General features: G+C 45.2%; 1 protein-coding gene across 2 annotated transcripts in view; it reads left to right on the forward strand.

Moving 5' to 3' along the window:
- The first annotated feature begins 1143 nt into the window (after nt 1–1143).
- LIMS1 (LIM zinc finger domain containing 1) overlaps nt 1144–18272 on the forward strand; it is a 67516-nt gene continuing 50387 nt past the window's right edge. The window contains exon 1 of one of the 2 annotated variants that reach the window (XM_074535888.1): nt 1144–1302. In XM_074535888.1, coding sequence (XP_074391989.1) covers nt 1259–1302 — 44 coding nt within the window. In that variant the 5' untranslated portion in view covers nt 1144–1258. Of the gene's footprint in view, nt 1303–3689; nt 3815–18272 lie in introns of those variants that run through there. The other variant, XM_005487983.4, reaches the window with a different exon arrangement.

The raw sequence follows: 18272 nt of genomic DNA on the forward strand, positions 1-18272 counted from the left end.
CTTCACTGGCTTAACACATTCCTTTGGGCTGTCTTCTTGGAGCCATATAGATATTTCCTTAATCCTGGCAGGCAAATATTTGCATTTTTCATTGCAACCCGCCACTTCCTTGTTCTGATATTGAGGACAGCAATGGGTGGTGATATAGACAGCTCAATAATATCACCTTTTCTGTTATGCTCCTTTCATTTGTCCATAGTCTGCTTTTGAACCTTCCCTGATTTGGAAGGAGGTCGCTTCTCTCCAAGTGAAGTGGAAGGTTTGGCACTGTTGGAGGTAACTTTCTTACATTTACTTTATACATTAATGAGCATGAGCGAGGTGCTAGCCTTTCCCCACACTATTGCTTATTAACGCTGTTGAATTCTTAAATAATGTTGATCTATACTGGACTCTGGCTCCAGCAAAACTCACCTAAGCATATTTGGCACCCCAAGGTGTGGCGAGAGCTTTCTTGCTACATATTATCCTGCACTACCCAACCACGTGTAGGAAACAGTGAAAATACTTGGAATTGTTTAGACAGCAATTTTCTGTTCTGGAAAAAAAAAAAGAAAAAAAGAAAAAAAAGCCGAAAACCACGAAACCAGCACCAGCCGCTCTGAGGAGGCACCTATTTCACATAACTGCGGGGCGCTCCGGCCCCAGCATCTCCCGCAGGGCGGACAGAGGAGGCGAACGATCCCTCCCGCGTGTCCAGCGGGAAGCACATGGGAGGGACAGGGGGATCCCAGCTCTGGGCAGTGACTCCGGTCCGCTTCTCGGGGAGGGCAGTGCGATCCCATGTCCCGGCGGTGCCTCCCCTCTTTCCCGGCCGGGGCAGTGCGATCCCATGTCCCGGTGGAGCGATCCCATGTCCCGGAGGTGCCTCCCCTCTTTCCGGGCCGGGGGATCCCCTCTTTCCCGGCCGGGAGCGGTGGGATGCCATGTCCCGGCGGTGCGATCCCATCTCCCGGCCGTGCCTCCCCTCTTTCCCGGCCGGGGCAGTGCGATCCCATGTCCCGGTGGAGCGATCCCATGTCCCGGCGGTGTCTGCCCTCTTTCCCGGCCGGGGCAGTACGATCCCGTCTCCCGCCGGTGCCCTTCCCTCTCTCCCCGCGCGGGGGCGCAGCGGGCGGGGCGCGGAGCGGGCGGAGCGCGCCCCCTGGCGGCGGGCGGGGCTGACGCGGCCCCCAGCGCCATTACCGCGGCCGGCGAGGCCCCGCCCGCCGCCGGTGGGGAACGCTTGGCGGGAGCGGCGGCAGCGGCGGCCGCCGGGATGCTGGGGGTGGCGGCGGCGGCGGCGGGGATCAACTGTAACAGGTAGGAGAGGCGCAGGGGCCGCCCGCGCCGTCCCGTCCCGCCTCCCGCGGCGGGCGGTTGCCGAGGGCGGCGCTTTGTCTCGGCCGGGCCGCTGTCACCGGCTGCTGCCCGGGAAAGGCGCTTTCCCGCTGCTGCCCGGGCTCCGGCGGGGTCGGGCTGGGGTCCCGCCGCGGGGACGGGGGGCCCGCAGCCGTGCGGGGTGTCCCTGCCGCTCCCCCTGTGAAGTGTGCGTTCCACGGGCAAACTTTCCCCGTCCCGGCAGCCCCGGCAGCGAGGGGCAGTGCAGGAATTCCCTTCTCTCCGCAATCCCTCCTCGGCGTTCGGCGCTCGCTCGGAGCGCTGGGGCGGGCCCTGTGCCCTCGTTGCACGATCGGGAAAAACACCCAGACCTGCGGCTCGCACGTCCCGGCAGCGGCGGGAGCGCCTCTGATGCCCCGTGCGTTAAAAGGCGCCCTGTCCGGGTGGTGGCTCTGTTAAAAGCATCACTCTAAATAACCTCGGGTGTGGATGTGGTGAGATTCGCGACGTTTTGTGCATATCCCACAATTAGCGAGTAGTCCTGTCTTGGGGACGGGTTAATGGGGTAGACTACGGAAAGCAAAGGCTGCTCTGCTCATTGCTCAGCGTTTCAAAGCCTCGCCCTGTGCAGTTGTTTCTTGGGAAGAAATGGCCCTAATTAAAGCACTTGGCAAAGTGTTGTGCTAATAGGTCAAAACCTGGAGCTGAGGGAAGGACAAAGACTGATTTTGTGGCTGCCTTGGACTGCAGGTATAGGACGGCTGCTGGCACAAAACTTTAGCCTGTCCCAAGACTGCCTTATCTTTCCCATGCCCGACTTCTGCAGGCTCCTCCAGCTCTCTGCCGTACCTTTGGAGAAAAACCGTGTCAGTTGCAAAGTCAGGCTGAGTTCGGGCTACAGAGGTGCCATCCTGAGCGAGGTGAGCCAGCTCTGCTCGCAGGGTCAGTGCTCTGATGTCCTGGGCAGGATCTCACCAGCCTTGACCAGCTCTCGCTCCAGCTGCAGTGCAGCCACATGCTTAGAAAAACATGATAATGTGATTCAGGTGTCCACATGTACTGTGGGTGACTGTTTTTTCTTCAGATGTTCCAACAGCCACTTCCTTTTCATAGTGGGTGGTAGATGCTTCCAGGCCAGGATTCTTTCTGCATTCCTGAAAGTGGCCAGTTGTCAGTATTTGTGCTGCCAGCGTCAGTCTGTGCTCTGTATCTTTCGGCCCCACACAGGTGCTGGGGCTGAGCCGCCTCTCTGGCCAGGTAAACAGAGCAATTGCATATTTGGCATCTGTTCTGCTGAAGTTGTCAGGGAGCGGGCCAGCTGCCCTGCTGGTACACGCTTCCGAGGATATGAGCTAAGCTACACCCCTGGCACGGTGAGAGATTTTGGGACAAAGTCAGATTAGAGCCCCCGCCTGCAGAAACTTGCAGAGGTGGAGTAGCAGGGAGGTTACCTGCAGCAGCATGAGCCTGGCCAGCACTCCCTGGGAAACACTGGTGGCAGCAGAGCCATCCAGGGTACAGCTGGTGGCTCAAGCATCCTTTCACAGCAGCACGAGCAATCATGCTGCCTCCTGGCCAAGCAAATCCTCCCATGGCCGAGAATCAGCCTGGAGTGCTGCTGCTGCTGGTGTGCCCCACATAAAAACTGTTTGCCCAGTAAAGGCTGGATGTGGGGCCCCTTGGCTAAACTGGCTGGCTTCCTCTGTTCCTCTCACCATTGTTTTGGGGTGAATGGAGGGCAAGGGGCTGTGCTGTGGTCAGGGAAGTGGAGGTGCTGTGTGGTTCATTATCACAGAGGCTTGGCTGGAGGGAGCAGAGGGAGGTGCTGGCCTGGACAGCAGGGCTGCTCATCTGGCAGGGTGGCACAGTGGGGAGAGGCTGTGGAGTCAGCTCCTTCAGAGGGGGCTTTCTATAGACAATTCCAGTCCACTGAAGTCAAAACAAAGGGGCAGGGCTCTTGGAAAATGCATTTAGATTTTGTAAAATACAAGGAGGGAAAATTAAAAATGAGTGTGTTTTCTTGTTCTGATTCTTTGGATTTAGAAAACCCACTAAAAATGTGACTCTTTCATTCAAACCAACTTTTTGACAAAATGTAAAGTGATCTCAAAGGCCTCCACAAGCTGAAATTCTCAAGGCGTTTTGTATCTTGACTTTTGGGTCTGATTAGAGAGTTTAAGTAATCTGATTTTTGGTGAAGAAAACAAAAAAGGAAACATTGATCTGAGGTCTCTAGATTTGGTACATGGAAAAGCAGCAGACATCTGGTCAGCAGGTATGCGCAAGGAAATGCTCTTCTTTTTAACTTTTTTTTTCCCCTTCCCTTTGTTTTATGGAGGCTTTTTGAACTTGAGCCACCCCTGTGGCTTTTGTTTTGCAACTAGAGGAACTTGGAGGCTGGTGCTGTCACTTGCACAGTGCTTACTGAGGCACAGCTTTGTCGCTCAGAATCACGCTGGGAGACCAGACTCTGTTCTGGAAGAGAGGGATTTGGGTAAGGAGGGATGTGCAGAGGGTCGGTGCTGGGTGGGCTGTTCAGGATTGCTTGGTGTGCTGCCTGGGGCTGATAGCTCCTTGTGGCAATGCCTGCTTGCTTTATAAATGTCCTCTGAGTTTTGTGGGCAGCTTTTCTAACTGGTTGTGCTGAGCTCATCTTGATGTGTTATCATTGGAATAAGTTTCATATGCGGTTCAGAGAAAAACATTGGCTTCTCCATTCAGAGCCATTATTATCTTAAGCTTTTGTAGTTTCCTAGAGCAAACAGAGTTTTTCTTTGTAGCAAGAAATACAGGCCAGCATGCAGCAAAATACTGGAAAAAGCCAGGTCCTCTTTACTCCAAGTATAACTACACTTGAAAAACTAGTACAGACTCATTGGATTTACAGTTCTTATTCCACTGTAGACTGTGAAGCTGAAAAACAGGGGCACTTCATGGTGGTGTTACTGGCTCTGATAGGGGATTCTAAATAAGAAGCTAAATGTGGTGCTGTAGTTTAGTCTCAGTTGTAGTGCACAGGTCTTTTTCTTAGAACTTGTTCCATGCAGTTACTGCAGGGGAACCATTAATGGTCTGCGATATACAGAGGGTGATTTGCACAGTTAACAAATTCTTTTTCAAGTTGCAGTGAAATATTTATTATTGGAGCACTTAAGGCAATGTTTTCAGCTCCTGCAATTGTGGCTTCATGCTGTGTGTCAGGTTACACATCCTGATTTGTCTGTGCTTTGTTCTCCTCCAAAGCCCAGTTCAAAAGTTTTTCACTCTGTAGCATAATGCAGTCTCTTATTACTTTTCAATATAGGGAAGCTTTAATTATTAGCTGTGCTAAAAGCAGCATGATAGTCAGTGGGGAAATTACTCGTGTCAGGTTTTCCCATGATGGCAAGTGCTGATGACAAGGAAAATGAAACTGACAGTCACATTTTCATAGCCAAAGCCTCCCCTTGTCTAAGCTATGCCTGGTGTGAACCAAGCAGCCGTGTACGTGGTCTGCTGTGCTTGTTGTGCTGGGATGTGCTACAGAGCACGTCACCCCTGACAGCCTGTGCACAAGTGCTGCTCTTGGGGCAGAAAGGATGAAAGGCCCTCATTCATTCTGGCAATTAGGGAAAATGTAGCAGGGGACTGTGCCCTGGGGTTAATATTTTTCTTCCAATTAGGATGCTTCTTTGCAATTATTTCAGCATTTTCCTTCCTGTGGTGTGTAAGTCTTTATGAAAATGCTGACTTCTCTTTTTTAAGCAGATAGAAGCAGGGGGGAAAAAAATCAGGATACTGTAATTTCCTTGTAATTCCTATGGTTTTGTGTACCATAGCAGCTCTTTATGTCAAACAGTTTGCTGAATTTGTCTCAGCATCTGGAGGCTGTCAGCAATATGCAGGATGCCAGAAGCTGATAGTGTGGCCAATGACAAAATATGGACAAAGTGGACCTCCTCTACAGCCTGAAACCATGTTCCTCTGCCAAAATGGCATAGTCTGGAGCACTCTATAGTGCATGAAAAATAGCATTACAACATGGTTGGCGCCCAGGAGGAGGTTTTATGCTCTGCATTTTTCATATTGATTGCTTTTCTTTATATGTTAAATAAGAAGTTCTTGAATTCCAGCTTGGATGTCCTTTCTTTCATCGCTTTTTGATTTATTTTTATCACTTTTTGATTTATTAAAAACCTCACCAGCCACTTCTGTAGAATTCAGTGAGATGGTGGGTCCTTAATCATGTGGATTTAGCGTTGTTTCAAACACTGGTTGCATTAAATAGTTTGAAGAACTGAAAACACACTGGTGGGTGTTGTCTGAGTGAAACCTAAACTGGTGTGAAGAGTAGAGTTAAAACCAGGGGAGGGATATTTCTTGCATCATGGGTGGGGAATTGATGTGGATCAGCTGGGGAGCTAAGGCATTGTAATGACTTTATGAACATTTCCTGGGTGGCCAGAGGAGCATGGAATAGCTGCTGTGCTCAAAATTAAAAGGGTTTTCTGTATTAATATGTTGTTTTATTGTAGTTGGGGACACTGGGAAAGACCACAGCAAAGCAGTGCAAAGCCTGGAAATATTTCGGAGGCAGCAACATGGCAAACTGGCTTCAGTCCAGAGCCCACACTGACATTCAGCAGCTGTGGGATTGATGTGGGGAGAGGGAACCGCACAGAGAATTAGTTTCAAATCCACCCTGGGAGGGAAAAAAAGGGACCTTGATACTTTGCAAGGACTCTCTTATGGAGGCATGGCCATCCCCACTGGGGCTGGGTGCTGCCTGGCCAGGGCAAGGAACTGGCTGTCAGCCTGCTGCCTCGCAGAACAGAGCATCCCTGAGCCCTCCTTTGGTGTCTCCTGGCACACTGCACCTCTGATTTGGGAATGCAGAACACTCTTGGCAGGCAGGGGAGCAGGGGTGCCACCCAGGAAGGCCCCTGCGGAGTCAAGGCTGAATTGGCACAGCAGCCTGAGTTCGTCTCAGTCTGGATCAATCCTTGATCTTGTGGGTGGCAGTGATGTCCATGGGAAAGAACTTGGGAAAGGTGGCAATACCCATTTTGGCAGAGAGCAGTGTGAAAAGTGGAGTTCTGTGACAAGGTGTTGGGGATTTGAAGAAGGAGGGAGCAGTGTTTGGTGGTGGGCTGGGCTGGGTCTGGGGACTGCTTGTGGCTGCCCTGGGTGCGGTGTCAGGGTTGGGACTCCATGCTCTGTTGCACTGGAAGAAGCAGCACCCACCTGCCTGCAGGTGTTGTGGAAGGATTGTCTGGGCAATTTCGCTTTCTGCTGTGGGAAGTGCACTTGGGTTTGTTCTCTCTGCAGCTTGCTGTCCCCTTCTACTGCTCTGTCTGAAGGGAAACCACCCCAGCAGTGGTTTTGTCACAGCTGTCACTGAATTGGTTTGCGGAAATTCACCTTCAAAGGACTCAGAGGAAGGAAATCTCGTGTCCTACCCTCCTGACATGTAGTTTATGGTTAGAAAGGGCACAGAGAACAGTGACACATCTTGATGCCTGTTTAAATCTACCTGATGTTTGTTGCTATGATGAGACTTCATGATCTGGAGATGCCCATGGGCTTTCTTCACCCGTTGCTTTCAGGTCCCAGAGGAACTGCAAGCTGTTTGTACCCGCTTGTACTGTCAGAAAAAAAATGGAACAAGATCTGCTGTGAGCTCTGGCAGGCTGAGCTCTCCATGCAGACACAGAGAGCTGCTGGCTTTTTCTCAGCCCCTGTGTCCCAGGCTGTGGGAGAGGGGCTTGTTGGGAGGTGTTGATCAGCTTCACTGCAGCTGAAAAAAGGACAGGCACTTCTCTAATGAGACATTTCTGTAGTACTTTAAACAGCCCAGAAAACATTTTTTTCTCCTTTCTGTGCTTCCTTTTGTGAGTCTATGCAGTTGCAAGAGAGAGGCAATATTCTGACTGTATGAAAAAAGATTTGAAATGGAACATTTTAAAGCTGCTGCTGTTAAGAAAAAGCTGACTTTTGAGTCTTTGTTCCTTCATTCACATTTTTTTTCCTTTTTGTTGGCCAATCTCAGGAAATGAGAACATTCTTTTGGCTTTCTGTGCCTGAGTCACATCTTATATATATATCTATCTATATATAAAAATACGTTAAAACATCTGGAGATGTTTGTTTCAGAGAGGTACTTGTTTTGTATTAGAGTGTCTGAACTCTAAGTGTTTATACACAGTAGGATGTTTCCAGAATTTCCCATACTTCTCCGGTTACAAGGACATGTATATTGCTCTCAGGAAAGCAAAGGGAAATGTGCTGATAACCTAGGGAATATACAAATAAGTAAAAGTAAAGCCTTTCAAGAAAGTGAGAATTTGCTTTTTTTCTTTCCAAAATTAAACTATCAAAGCTATTGTTTAGCTTGAGTTGCATCCAAATATGTAGTTGTTTAATGTTTGCTAAGTATGTATTTAAAAAAGAAGGGTGTGAGGAGGAAATCAGAACATATCAGTATCTTTTTCCTTGTTCTTTTTTCTTAAAGAAAGGGGAAAAGGAAGTATTTAAAAGTTTACTACACCCGTCTCTGCTGCTGAGTGGGCTGACACTCCCTGGGCTCTGGCAGTGCTCTGAGTGCACGGTGGGGTCTCCCTGCCTCCCTCTGTCCTCCCACCGGGGTCACACGGAGATCGTGAGACCGCTCTGAAAGGAAAAACAAAAATCCATTTAGTTTAAACCAAAGGCCAAATATTTAACTTTAGCGGGGGAGGTGGTGGGATTTAGGAGAGCGAGTACCATTTCCACCCTTGGTTGTTTAACATAGCTGCACTGAAGATGATGGGAAGCTGGGGATGGTGGGTGCTGCTGGTGTCCTGTGCAGGGAGGGATGCAGGGATGGCAGTGGGGTGTGAAGATTCTCCTAAGGGGCTCCATCTGCCATGACCACATAATCTCCAGGTGCTTACAGCAGCTTCTCCTCCCACAGCTTCCACTGAAATGCCCTTGAGTTCATGGCTTGGATACAAAACCGCTCACTGATCAAATATTTTGATTGCATCCTGGCCTTCCTGCTAGTTTCTTTGATCTTTTCTTATTTAATGGATTATAGCGGACTTTCAAAAGTCTTGTTTGTTGAAATAGTTGTATAAATATGATCCTCAGGGTAGGTGTTACTTAGGAAAGTGCTTATTTCCCAGAAAAAAATCTACCTCCTTTTGCCCCTTCAGTGGGCTGGTTGTGCATCAAAGAAGTGTGATTTCTGTAATCATATCCGAGAATGAATTATATCAAACAATTAACAATAAACTGCTATTCTAAGGCCAGTAGGTCTTATTCTTTTTGCTGATTCCCTGCTCATTCAAACCCTGAAGAACTGTTTCAGGTTCACATTAAAAAAAAAATAAACACAAGAAACGCACAGAGGCAGGTCAGTCTGGGGTGGGGTGGAACTAAAGGGCTCACAGCCCTGGGATGAATCCCCCTGTGCTGCATTCTCTCACTGTTAAAATTTCTCTCTTTTCAAAGTGAAAAGGCTCCCTTCTCCATGGGCATCCTGGTCAAGTGATGTCCCTTCTGAAATGGTTCGTACAGCCTCACTTAATGCCATGCTGGAAGCTGGATGTCTTCAGGCACTGGCACAGGGCTGTCTGGTCACCATGTGGGGTTTAGCTTTGGGTGGTGGAGAGATGAGTTGTGCCACAGCTTTGCAGTGAGATGAAGTGAGGGAGGAGGGCTGGGATATTGCTGGTGGCTACCCATGGTGTAAGCCTGAAGGTCAAAATTTCAAACTTTGTCTAAGACTGAAAGCCACATTTTCCTTATTGTCACATGCAGGATAGGAATTATCAAACTTCACTCCAGCAGGACCTGGAGGGGATCCAAGGGTTTCCAAGGGTGGTGGGGTGTCCCATGTGTCAGGATTCTCAAGGAAAGGTGGGATTCTCCTTGGTGTCAGCTCATACCCGAGGCAAATCTCACCCTGCAGCTGCTGCTCTTCAGACCCATCCTATCGAGGTGAAGATGTCCCTGCCCAAGGCAGACCTGTCTTCCAAACCATTCTCTTATCCCCTCCACAGCCTGCATTAAAATCTGCTGCTGGACCAGGCCTTCATTTTGAAAAGTACAGGGCAAATGAAGCATTGTTTCCAGTGTCATGTATTAATGAGTCTGCTTCATTTTGATGTGAGTGAAGCTCTCTGTGCTTGTGATTGCTGATGCACTGCAAGGGGGAAATAATTTGGACTTCTTGTGTCAAATTGCATCTGAGTCACAAATGTGAAAATCAATATTTTATCATTACCATGCAGAGGTGGGCAAACAGTACAGTTAAGAGGATCCTTGACATCACCCTTGGGAGAATTACTAGCGGATGATAAAATGGCAAAGGATCCAGGAACAGTAATATTGCATTACTGCTCAGGTTTCATGAGAAATGTTTCTGCTCACCTTGGGCTATTTATTAATTTATGAATAGCTTTGTCAGCTTGTACTTGAAAGTGACATTGAAGAAGTTTAATGTCATTGTGTGATATGGGTGTCTTTTCAGGGTGGTTTCAGGCAGGACAGATTCCCAAGGAAGCCAGGATTACATAATGAGTATTTTGTGTTGTGTGAGGTAAAAGTGGTCTAATAAGTTTTACCTGATGGATTTTGGTAATGTTTAGTTGTGTAGTGGCTTGATTTCAATAATGGATTTTCTGTAAAGTCCAATAGCACGCAGTTAAAAATATGCAGCAGTGTTATGTCCATGCATGTGCAAAAACAAGCACTGGAGTTCAGGGATGGGATGGGATGGGATGGAGCAGATGCTGGGATCTCAGTCACTGTGTGCCCAGCAGAGCAGCTGTGGCCATCCCAGCCCATCACTAGGGTGGCTGAGGTGGTGGTAATGTGGCCTGGGAGGTTTTCTGTGGGAAGAAGGGCTCTGTTCTCCCAGAGGAGGAACTGCACCACTGAAAGCTGTCTTCTAGTGTCCAGCCTGTGTAGGCAAGAAGGGTGTTGTTGGTACAAATGTCAAGCAGAGGATTTTTCTCTTATATATTGAGTAATGTTCCTTCCTTGGTTTGCCTTGCCAGCTATTTGCTGGTTGTCCCTGCCACAGAGGGAGGGGAATGTAGTGAAAAGCTGCTGAGTCCAGATTTTTTAACCTATCATTAATCCTTTGTCATGAAAGCAAATGCAAAATGAGCAGAGCCTTAGTTCCAAGTCAGAAGGTTTTTTAAACTTGGAAAAAATCATAGAACAGCTCTGTGTTCGTGGTTTAAATAGTAACGTTCTTGGAGTTGATCTTGGAGATGCAAGGAAGGCAGGGTCTACCTGAATTAATTGTGAAGAAATCCATAGTTAAAAAAATGCTTTTTTTAATACCACAGAGGTCTTGTGGTATCAAGTTCATGTTGATTTAAAGTTTAATAAAGCAAAAGCATTGGTGCTGTCAGTATCCAATTTTTCATGTTTTAGTGCTGAACTGGTGGTCAACTGGTGGTGTTGCGAGGGCATTAACAGAATTGCATTAACTGAAAATTTTTTCCTATGCTATTTTCTTTACAGTATTAAGAGAAGTCAGGGAGGACAAGGAGATCATATTTGTTTCATGTATTCTTATCTTAAAGTGAACAATAAAAATGTTTAGAAAGGACATTTGCTTTTCAGAAATTGATAGACAGTGAAATGTATCTAAGTATAAATAGTCAATTCATTTCATCTGAAGACAATACAGTCCTCTTGCTCATGCAGAGCCCTTAAGTCAAATTCCTGAGTTCACTCAGGTCAAGTTATGAGTTTAAATTTTAATTTCCTTGAAGCCAAGAACTCAAGTGCAAAACACATGTCCTCAGTTAGCAGGACCTGCGTTCACCCTCACAGTTAGTGGCTTATGTGAGGGTTGAGTGCATGTGTGTTCTGTATTCTCTTTATAAGCCTTTTTTGTAACATACATCTATCTGGCACATAAAGTATTTAAACCAACCACACAGGTAAGAAGAGTAGCAGGAGAAAATACAGATTTTTTTTTAAGTGATTCTGTCATAAATTTTACCTTAACTCTGTTCATTGTGTACAAGCAGGTGTTGCAATAGGGTGTTGTTTCCAAATTACTATTAGCAGTTGCCTGGTCAGCCATATAAACAAATACAGAGTGCTACTTCTGAAGTCTTTCTTTCCAAGGCAAGAAATGCACCATCAGGAATTAAGATTTTAAAAAAAATCATGATGGTGTGGCACCAAAAGCACTGTGGCAAGGGGTGCTTTGGTGCCTGTCACCTCCACAAATGGTCTTTTGACATTGTTGTCCTGGATGCTGGGAAGTTGCAGCTGGCCCTCGATAGGATGCTGTGTACCGGAGCTGATGGTGTGGCGTGGCACAGCTCAGCCAGGGAGGAGTCCCAAATGGTTGCTCAGTGGGTGGTAAAGGCTACAGTCCTTCCTGCCATGTCCATCCTCCTGGGCTTCCTGCGCCAACATGCAAAGTTTGCTCCATGTTAGTAACAAAGGAGTTGAGGAAAACAAGTAGCAGCATCGGGAAGCATCCAAACACAAGGCAGTAGTTGGCAGCCTGCATAGTAACATGGGTGTGGGAGCATTCCTGGCCACCTATCTTTTCTCAGCACCAGAAAAATATTTTTTCTTATGCATCTTATAATTTTTTATTGCCCTATATTACCTTATACCTACACTATCTTATGTTTTTATTACCTTATACCTGCATACTATGATGTTGGATTTCCTAATAGCTCAGCTGTATCCTGTTTCTTTGCTTCTGTAAATAACACATTTGCTGTGCTAAAAAATGTGTACTTTTACAGGGGACACACATATTCAGTGCTTCATCAACCCTCACTGCAGCAGTGGCTTTCTCTTCATCACAGAGGCGTGCTGCTGTGCTGTGAACCAGTTGTACTCATAACTTATGTGCAGGGGGAGAAGAGAGGAAACTGCTGAAGTCAGGGATTGTTGGCTTATTCAGTAGTTATGAAAAGCCAAGCTGAGCTCAGTTCTAGCTAGCTGGCCAGGATGCTACTGCTTGCTTCACTAGAGCTCTCTGCATAGTTGCTGCCTGCATGACCCCTTACAATCCAGTTCCTTTCAAATATGCAGGGGTCTGTTATTAACTGCAACAGAAATAGATAAATGAAGCTTTGTGACAATTCCTCAAGACTGTATGCATATAAATGGAGAATTCTATACCAGTTTGATTACCTTCAGCACATTGTTTGGAATGAAGAAATTACTGTATGTGTGACCTCTCACTGTTTAATGTTTCTGATAACATGCAAATTCTAGAGGTTAGAGTGTTAAACTAATACAGTTAAGACAGCAAGTCTTAACCAATTTTCCTCAAAGCCATTTGAAATTCCACTGCCCTATTTATTGGAGCTTGATTTAGTCTTAAGGGTCCATAAGTGTAACATCAATGGCCAAATAAGACAAAATATACCTGCTAATACTTGGAAACTGGTTCTGTCATCTTTGAAACCTTGCTGCTTTGTCTGAGGTATAGGGACAAAACCATCACTGCTCTGAATTCGCTCTGTATTGATGGTGCAGTAAGGTCAGTCTTGTAAGAGGAGGATATCTTCCTAATCTCTGACTTCTCATATTTAAAGAAGAGCAGCTGGGTATCACACAGATGGGTCCAGCATCTTATGTGACACCACCATGCCTGGCCAGGGTCACATCCCTGTGCCTATGGATAAATGTCTTCAGCTGAAGTTGTCATACACTGGATTTGATACCTATTTTGTATACTTTATACTTATTTTTATAAATACAAACTAAGGCTGTTTCAGCTTTTTTAAATACAAATGACCTGAATTTAATTTAAAAATTATCATTGTAACATATATATATATATATATATATATATGAAACTATGTAGTTTTACTTACAGCATTTTTCAACAGATCTCTGTGATGCCTTTTTTCCACTGCAGTTGGGTTTGCATGGCTTGGCAACTGGCCATGCAAATGTAAATGTGTGAAAGAAAGCAAAAATTGGCCAAGCAGAGTGAGCCGCTGTCACCACAGGTCTGCTTGCTCATAGGGTCAGAGCCCAGATGAATTTGGTTTCTGTCTTATGCAGTGGAGTGTTACAAAGTTGTGTATTAACCCAGTGTACTGCTAACTGGTGTAATTTAATTTACATTTTTAGCCCAGGAGTCACTTGGTAGTGGCCTGCATGTTGTTCTTTGGTGCAGACAAGGTGGTTATGGATGGGGAAGCAAGGAGGAGGTTCCTGTTCACTGGGGCTTTTGTGTCCTCAGTCACACCCCTCTGAGGTGTGAATTTTACAGCAAGTGAGTTATGTTCATGAGAGGGAGCTGAGCTCTGGGTTGGCAGTGGAGCTGCAAGTGGGTAGGGGTTGGAGTGGGATTGGTGTCCATGGAACTGTGGACTGTGGGACTCCTGGTGACCTGTCTGGGAGCCAGGCTCTGCAGAGGTGAGGTCAGGGCATCTCTTGGTCCACTCCCATGGTGTGGTGGTGTTCTGCACTAGTTAAATTTTGACAAAGTGAGAACACCATTCAAGAAAGAGAGAGCAGGGGAGAAGTGCTGTGCCTTGTAACAGTGGTTAGTGAATGATACACATGAATAAAAGAGCAGCAGGGAAGTTGACATTTATACACCAGCTTGGTTAGGAGGATTTTAATAACTTATGATGCATGTCACAAGCTCTGAATCACCTGTGGGCAGGCAGTTCAGTACTGAAGAGGTTAAAAAAGGAAAGTGAATATAACACAGTGTCTAAGTCACTGTGGTTTCTAAGGTGTTTTCTGAGAATTTATACTGCTTGCTCAATGTTTCTTGCCTTAGTTGGCATTGTGCAAGTATTTTTCAGTGACATTAAGAACAGCACATTGGGGTTTAATGGTAAAAGCAGTATTTCTGTTAATTTGGTATCATCCCCTTCTTCCCTATGAACTAGATTTGATTTTGGACAACTGTAATGATTTATCCATTAAGTTGCTGAAATAATAGTCTCTGTGAGTGTTGTTTGTTTTGGGTTTTTTTGGGGTTTTTTGGTTTTTTTTTTTTTTTGGCATTTCTAATTAATTTATGCTGGTGATTTCTGCTGAGTGCTGAGCACCTGGTTGGATTGCTCAGAGCTGCCTTTTATTATCTCCTTTATAAACACTTGTGGAAAAGCCAGTTTCTGAAGAGCATAGTTGCAAGGCAATGTTAGTTAGAGCACATTTGCTGCCCTTGCAGTATCAGGTAAATGTGACATTAAACAGATGATTGGACTACTTTTGCTTTCACACTGCAGCATTCCCATTGTAGCATCCCAAAAGTCAAGGGGGGGGTGGAAGAGGGAGTGCTTTAAGTACAGTGATTGCTAAAAGCCAGTAAAAAGAGAAGAATAACTGTGCTGCAATGGGATTTTTAGAAGGGGCTAGCATTTTTAGATATGTTTTATTCCATTTAACAGTACTGGCAGATTTCATTTGGGCTATAAAGAACTCTGGTTCCTATCCCACTTTCTGAAAGATAAAAATCTTGGTAGTTTTCAGGCACCCTGGTACAGTGAAGTGCAGTTTAGGGTTGGGCTTACACTTCTGTGTGATGGCACTTGGTGGGACAGACATGCTCAGACACAGGCACAAATGATGTCTGTATTTTATTGGGCAGAGCACACAGCCCAGAATTTATGCCAGCTGTTGGAAGAGCAAAGGTAACTTCATGGTGGTATGTTTTATAGCAGGACAGGTTACCTGCCACAATTGTTTTTTAAAACATCTGGTCAGGGTAAGAAAGTTTCTGTGGACTGGTACTCAGCATCATCCTGCTGCAGCATGTTTGAATCCACCCAAGAAGCTGTGACACAGGCTATCTGTAAACTGTCTCTGAACTGTGATTTCAAGGAGATGGCAACTTGCTGAAGGTCAGGGAGCAAGCCAGGAATGGTATACAGATTTTGTTGTTGTTTGTTTGTTTGTTTGTGAGAAAGAAAGCTTAAAAACACACACAACCAGCAAACAAAACAAAGGAAGCCTTTGCTTTCCCAAACGTTTTGCTCTTAAGAGCATCAGCAATGAGGTAACTGGCATTTCATCTCCTACCTCAGGAGGGTAAAACAGCCCCTTTTGTTCCTTAGTGGTATCTGGTTTATGAATCTTTTGTTTTTATACTCTCACTTCCAGCTTGATTGGACTGATTGTTCTGTGTTTGGGAAGATTCCTTTGAGCAGTCAAAGCATACATTAATGACTGGCTTGAAGATAAAGCAGCCTCCTCCCTGGGTAGAGGGTGATGCTCTGAGCCCAAAAGCAGGGTGTTGTGCTCCAGCTCCTGTCTGGAAGGTGATGGCAGCATAGCACAGTCCCCTCAGTAACATTCATCCCTCCCTTTGGGTAGGTATAGGCCATTGGCAGGGTTAGCCTATCTTAATTCCTTAAAATTTAATACAACCATGCATTTCTGTTGTACTTTATCCACATACAAATAACATTTATTAAGATTTCCCTAGCTGAAAGGAATTCAGTGAGAAATCCTGTGGCTGTTCTGACAATAAGAAAATTTTATCTTCATTTCTCTTTCTTCTTTTTTGCCTCTTCCACTATATAATTGCTGTTCCATGGTTCCTGGCACTGGTGATTAAAGCTGATGGCTGATTTAAATTTTAAATTTATTTTTAATAGCTTTTGACATTAATAGGTTGCAAGTCACGGACACAGGAGAAACAGAATTTAAAGGAATTTTGGGCCACTTCGAGCTTTTTTTTGAGAAAATCTGATTTAATTTCAAGTCTGAGGTACAGAATAGTTCAGGATTATTTAAATCTGGGTAATTAAAAAGCTGTTTTTCTGTAATGAACGCAGGAAGAGAAGCCTGGGTTACAAGTCCTATTTTGGGAACACTGAGCATCTGAAGCTGTTCTCATTCATGTCAGGAGAAGTTCAGAAACATTTCTCCAACCATTTTTTTAAAGGTGCTCCCCTGAGTCACTTTCATTTCACATATTGTATTTCATATAATACTGGTGTATGTCATCTTCTCTGGCTTTATTACTGTCTTGAATTCATTTACTGGAATTCCTGTGCTTTCCTCTAAGCATCTACTCTTAACCACTAATAAATCTGGAACATATTCAGACTTGGTGGGATGTTGGATTTTACAGGATGAAACTTCATTGTTTCCCTTTATGGGCTGTGGCTTCCAGAATACCAATTATGGTAATTGCCTTCCCCTCCCTCTCACCGTCCATCATCTGCAGTCCTCTCTTACTGCATCAGCTTTTTCTACCCAAACTGTCTCTGCCTATTGCTGCCTTTGTCTCCACTTCCTGCTGTGGGAAGAAGATTCCCTGCAAATCCCATCTGCACTGCTTCATCTGCAATGACTGCAAGAAGTTTTAAGTGACTTGAAATGGCACAGAAGAACAGCCAGAGGCCAAGCCTGAAAGATAAGATTTGAAATTAGAATACATGCCTGGCATCACATAGTTACTGAATTCATGTTTTCACCCCTTTTTTTTGTTAGTTTTCTCTTTTTGTCTCATTTTAAGTAGTTAGCATGGGTAGTGTCTTCACATTTTTGTAACTGCCCCCCCCCCCTTCTTTAAAGCTCAAAAATCAGTAATAAATGTGTCCCATAAATCCCAGAATCATGGAATTCTTAAGGTTGGAATGTGATCTCTGGAGATCATTTTGTCCAACCCCCCTACCAAGGCAGGGTCAGCAAGAGCAGGAACACAGGAATGTGCCCAGGTGGGTTTTGAATGTCTCCTGAGAGGGAGATTCCACAGCCTCCTTGGGCAGCCTGTTCCAGTGCTCTGCCACCCTGAGTGTAAAGAGATTCTTCCTCATGCTGAGGTGGGAATTCTTGTGTTTTAAATCTCTAGCTGTTGTCGGCACCAGCAGTAGCTGGTGGGTTTCTTTGGCCCCAGTCTGGCCCACTGTCTCTTCCTGGGCTGCGTGTTCACAGTCATGGGGGAACTAAAAATGACAGAAAACTTCTGCTTTGCTCCCCATTGTCCCTGCTCACATTTCACAGCATGGCAGGGATGGGGTGGGGCAGGGAGCAGAGCACACGGGAGATGCTGTGGGGATCTGAGGAGCTGGACTCCTATGGCTGAGCTTCTGGCTGCTCACTGTGGTTGTCTTGGGCTGCTTTGTTTTCTTTTTTTTTTAATTAAAACTTCCTCCCCCAAGTCTGAAGGAACCCAAATTGTTTTTCCATATGTGCATTCAGATGAAAATGCTTTTCTTCCTCTTTTTCTTTCTGTCAAAAGAACTGTTGGATTTTTTTGGAGTAAAGATTTTTTTCCCCTCAGGCTTATTCTTTATGTTGGACCGATGCCTCATTTTTCAGTAGCAGATCAGAGCTACCAAAAAAGGAGTTTGATAGACAAGCAAACTTCTTAAAATTTAATTTGGTACTTTCTTGATACACCAACATTAGTAATTGTTTGTTACTGGCCTTACCATTATTTAAAAATGGTAGTAAAATAAAGATGGTTTAAGCTGGCATTTTTTGCTGTCCTGAATGAATTCTGTTATGGGCTGTGTTCAGAATAGCTTGGCATCCTTGCAGATCTGTATTACTTAGAAAGCAGAAAAGTCAGTTTTGTAACTTCTTTCTTTTCAAATATCTAGTACACAGAATTCACTTCTACTTTTTGTCAGACACAACATCTGGGGATGTCCATTTCTTCTGCTAACACATGCTCAAATTAGGGTGGTGAGGGTTATTCTGAAAGATGTGCATCAGGCTTTTTTGAGCTGTATGGCAGCACTATTTTCAAATAATTTCATAAGTTTTGAGTTCCTGTGGAAGTTCCTGGTTAAAGCAATGTCTGTATAGTACTTATATTTTCCTTATCTATTGCTATCATTGATATTAGCATTTAACTTACCATAAGGGAATTAATTAAGGGAAAAAATAAACATATAATTGTAATACTAGTTCTGTTACTGCTCTTGTTCTTCTAAGCTTGCTGTATTTTCCACACAAATAAAAATGACCTTTACCTTATCACACACCTGATGTTGTTGATCTGTTTACTTATTTAT

This window comes from Zonotrichia albicollis, chromosome 2 (assembly GCF_047830755.1).
Source record: "Zonotrichia albicollis isolate bZonAlb1 chromosome 2, bZonAlb1.hap1, whole genome shotgun sequence".
In the NCBI taxonomy this organism is placed as follows: Eukaryota; Metazoa; Chordata; class Aves; order Passeriformes; family Passerellidae; genus Zonotrichia; species Zonotrichia albicollis.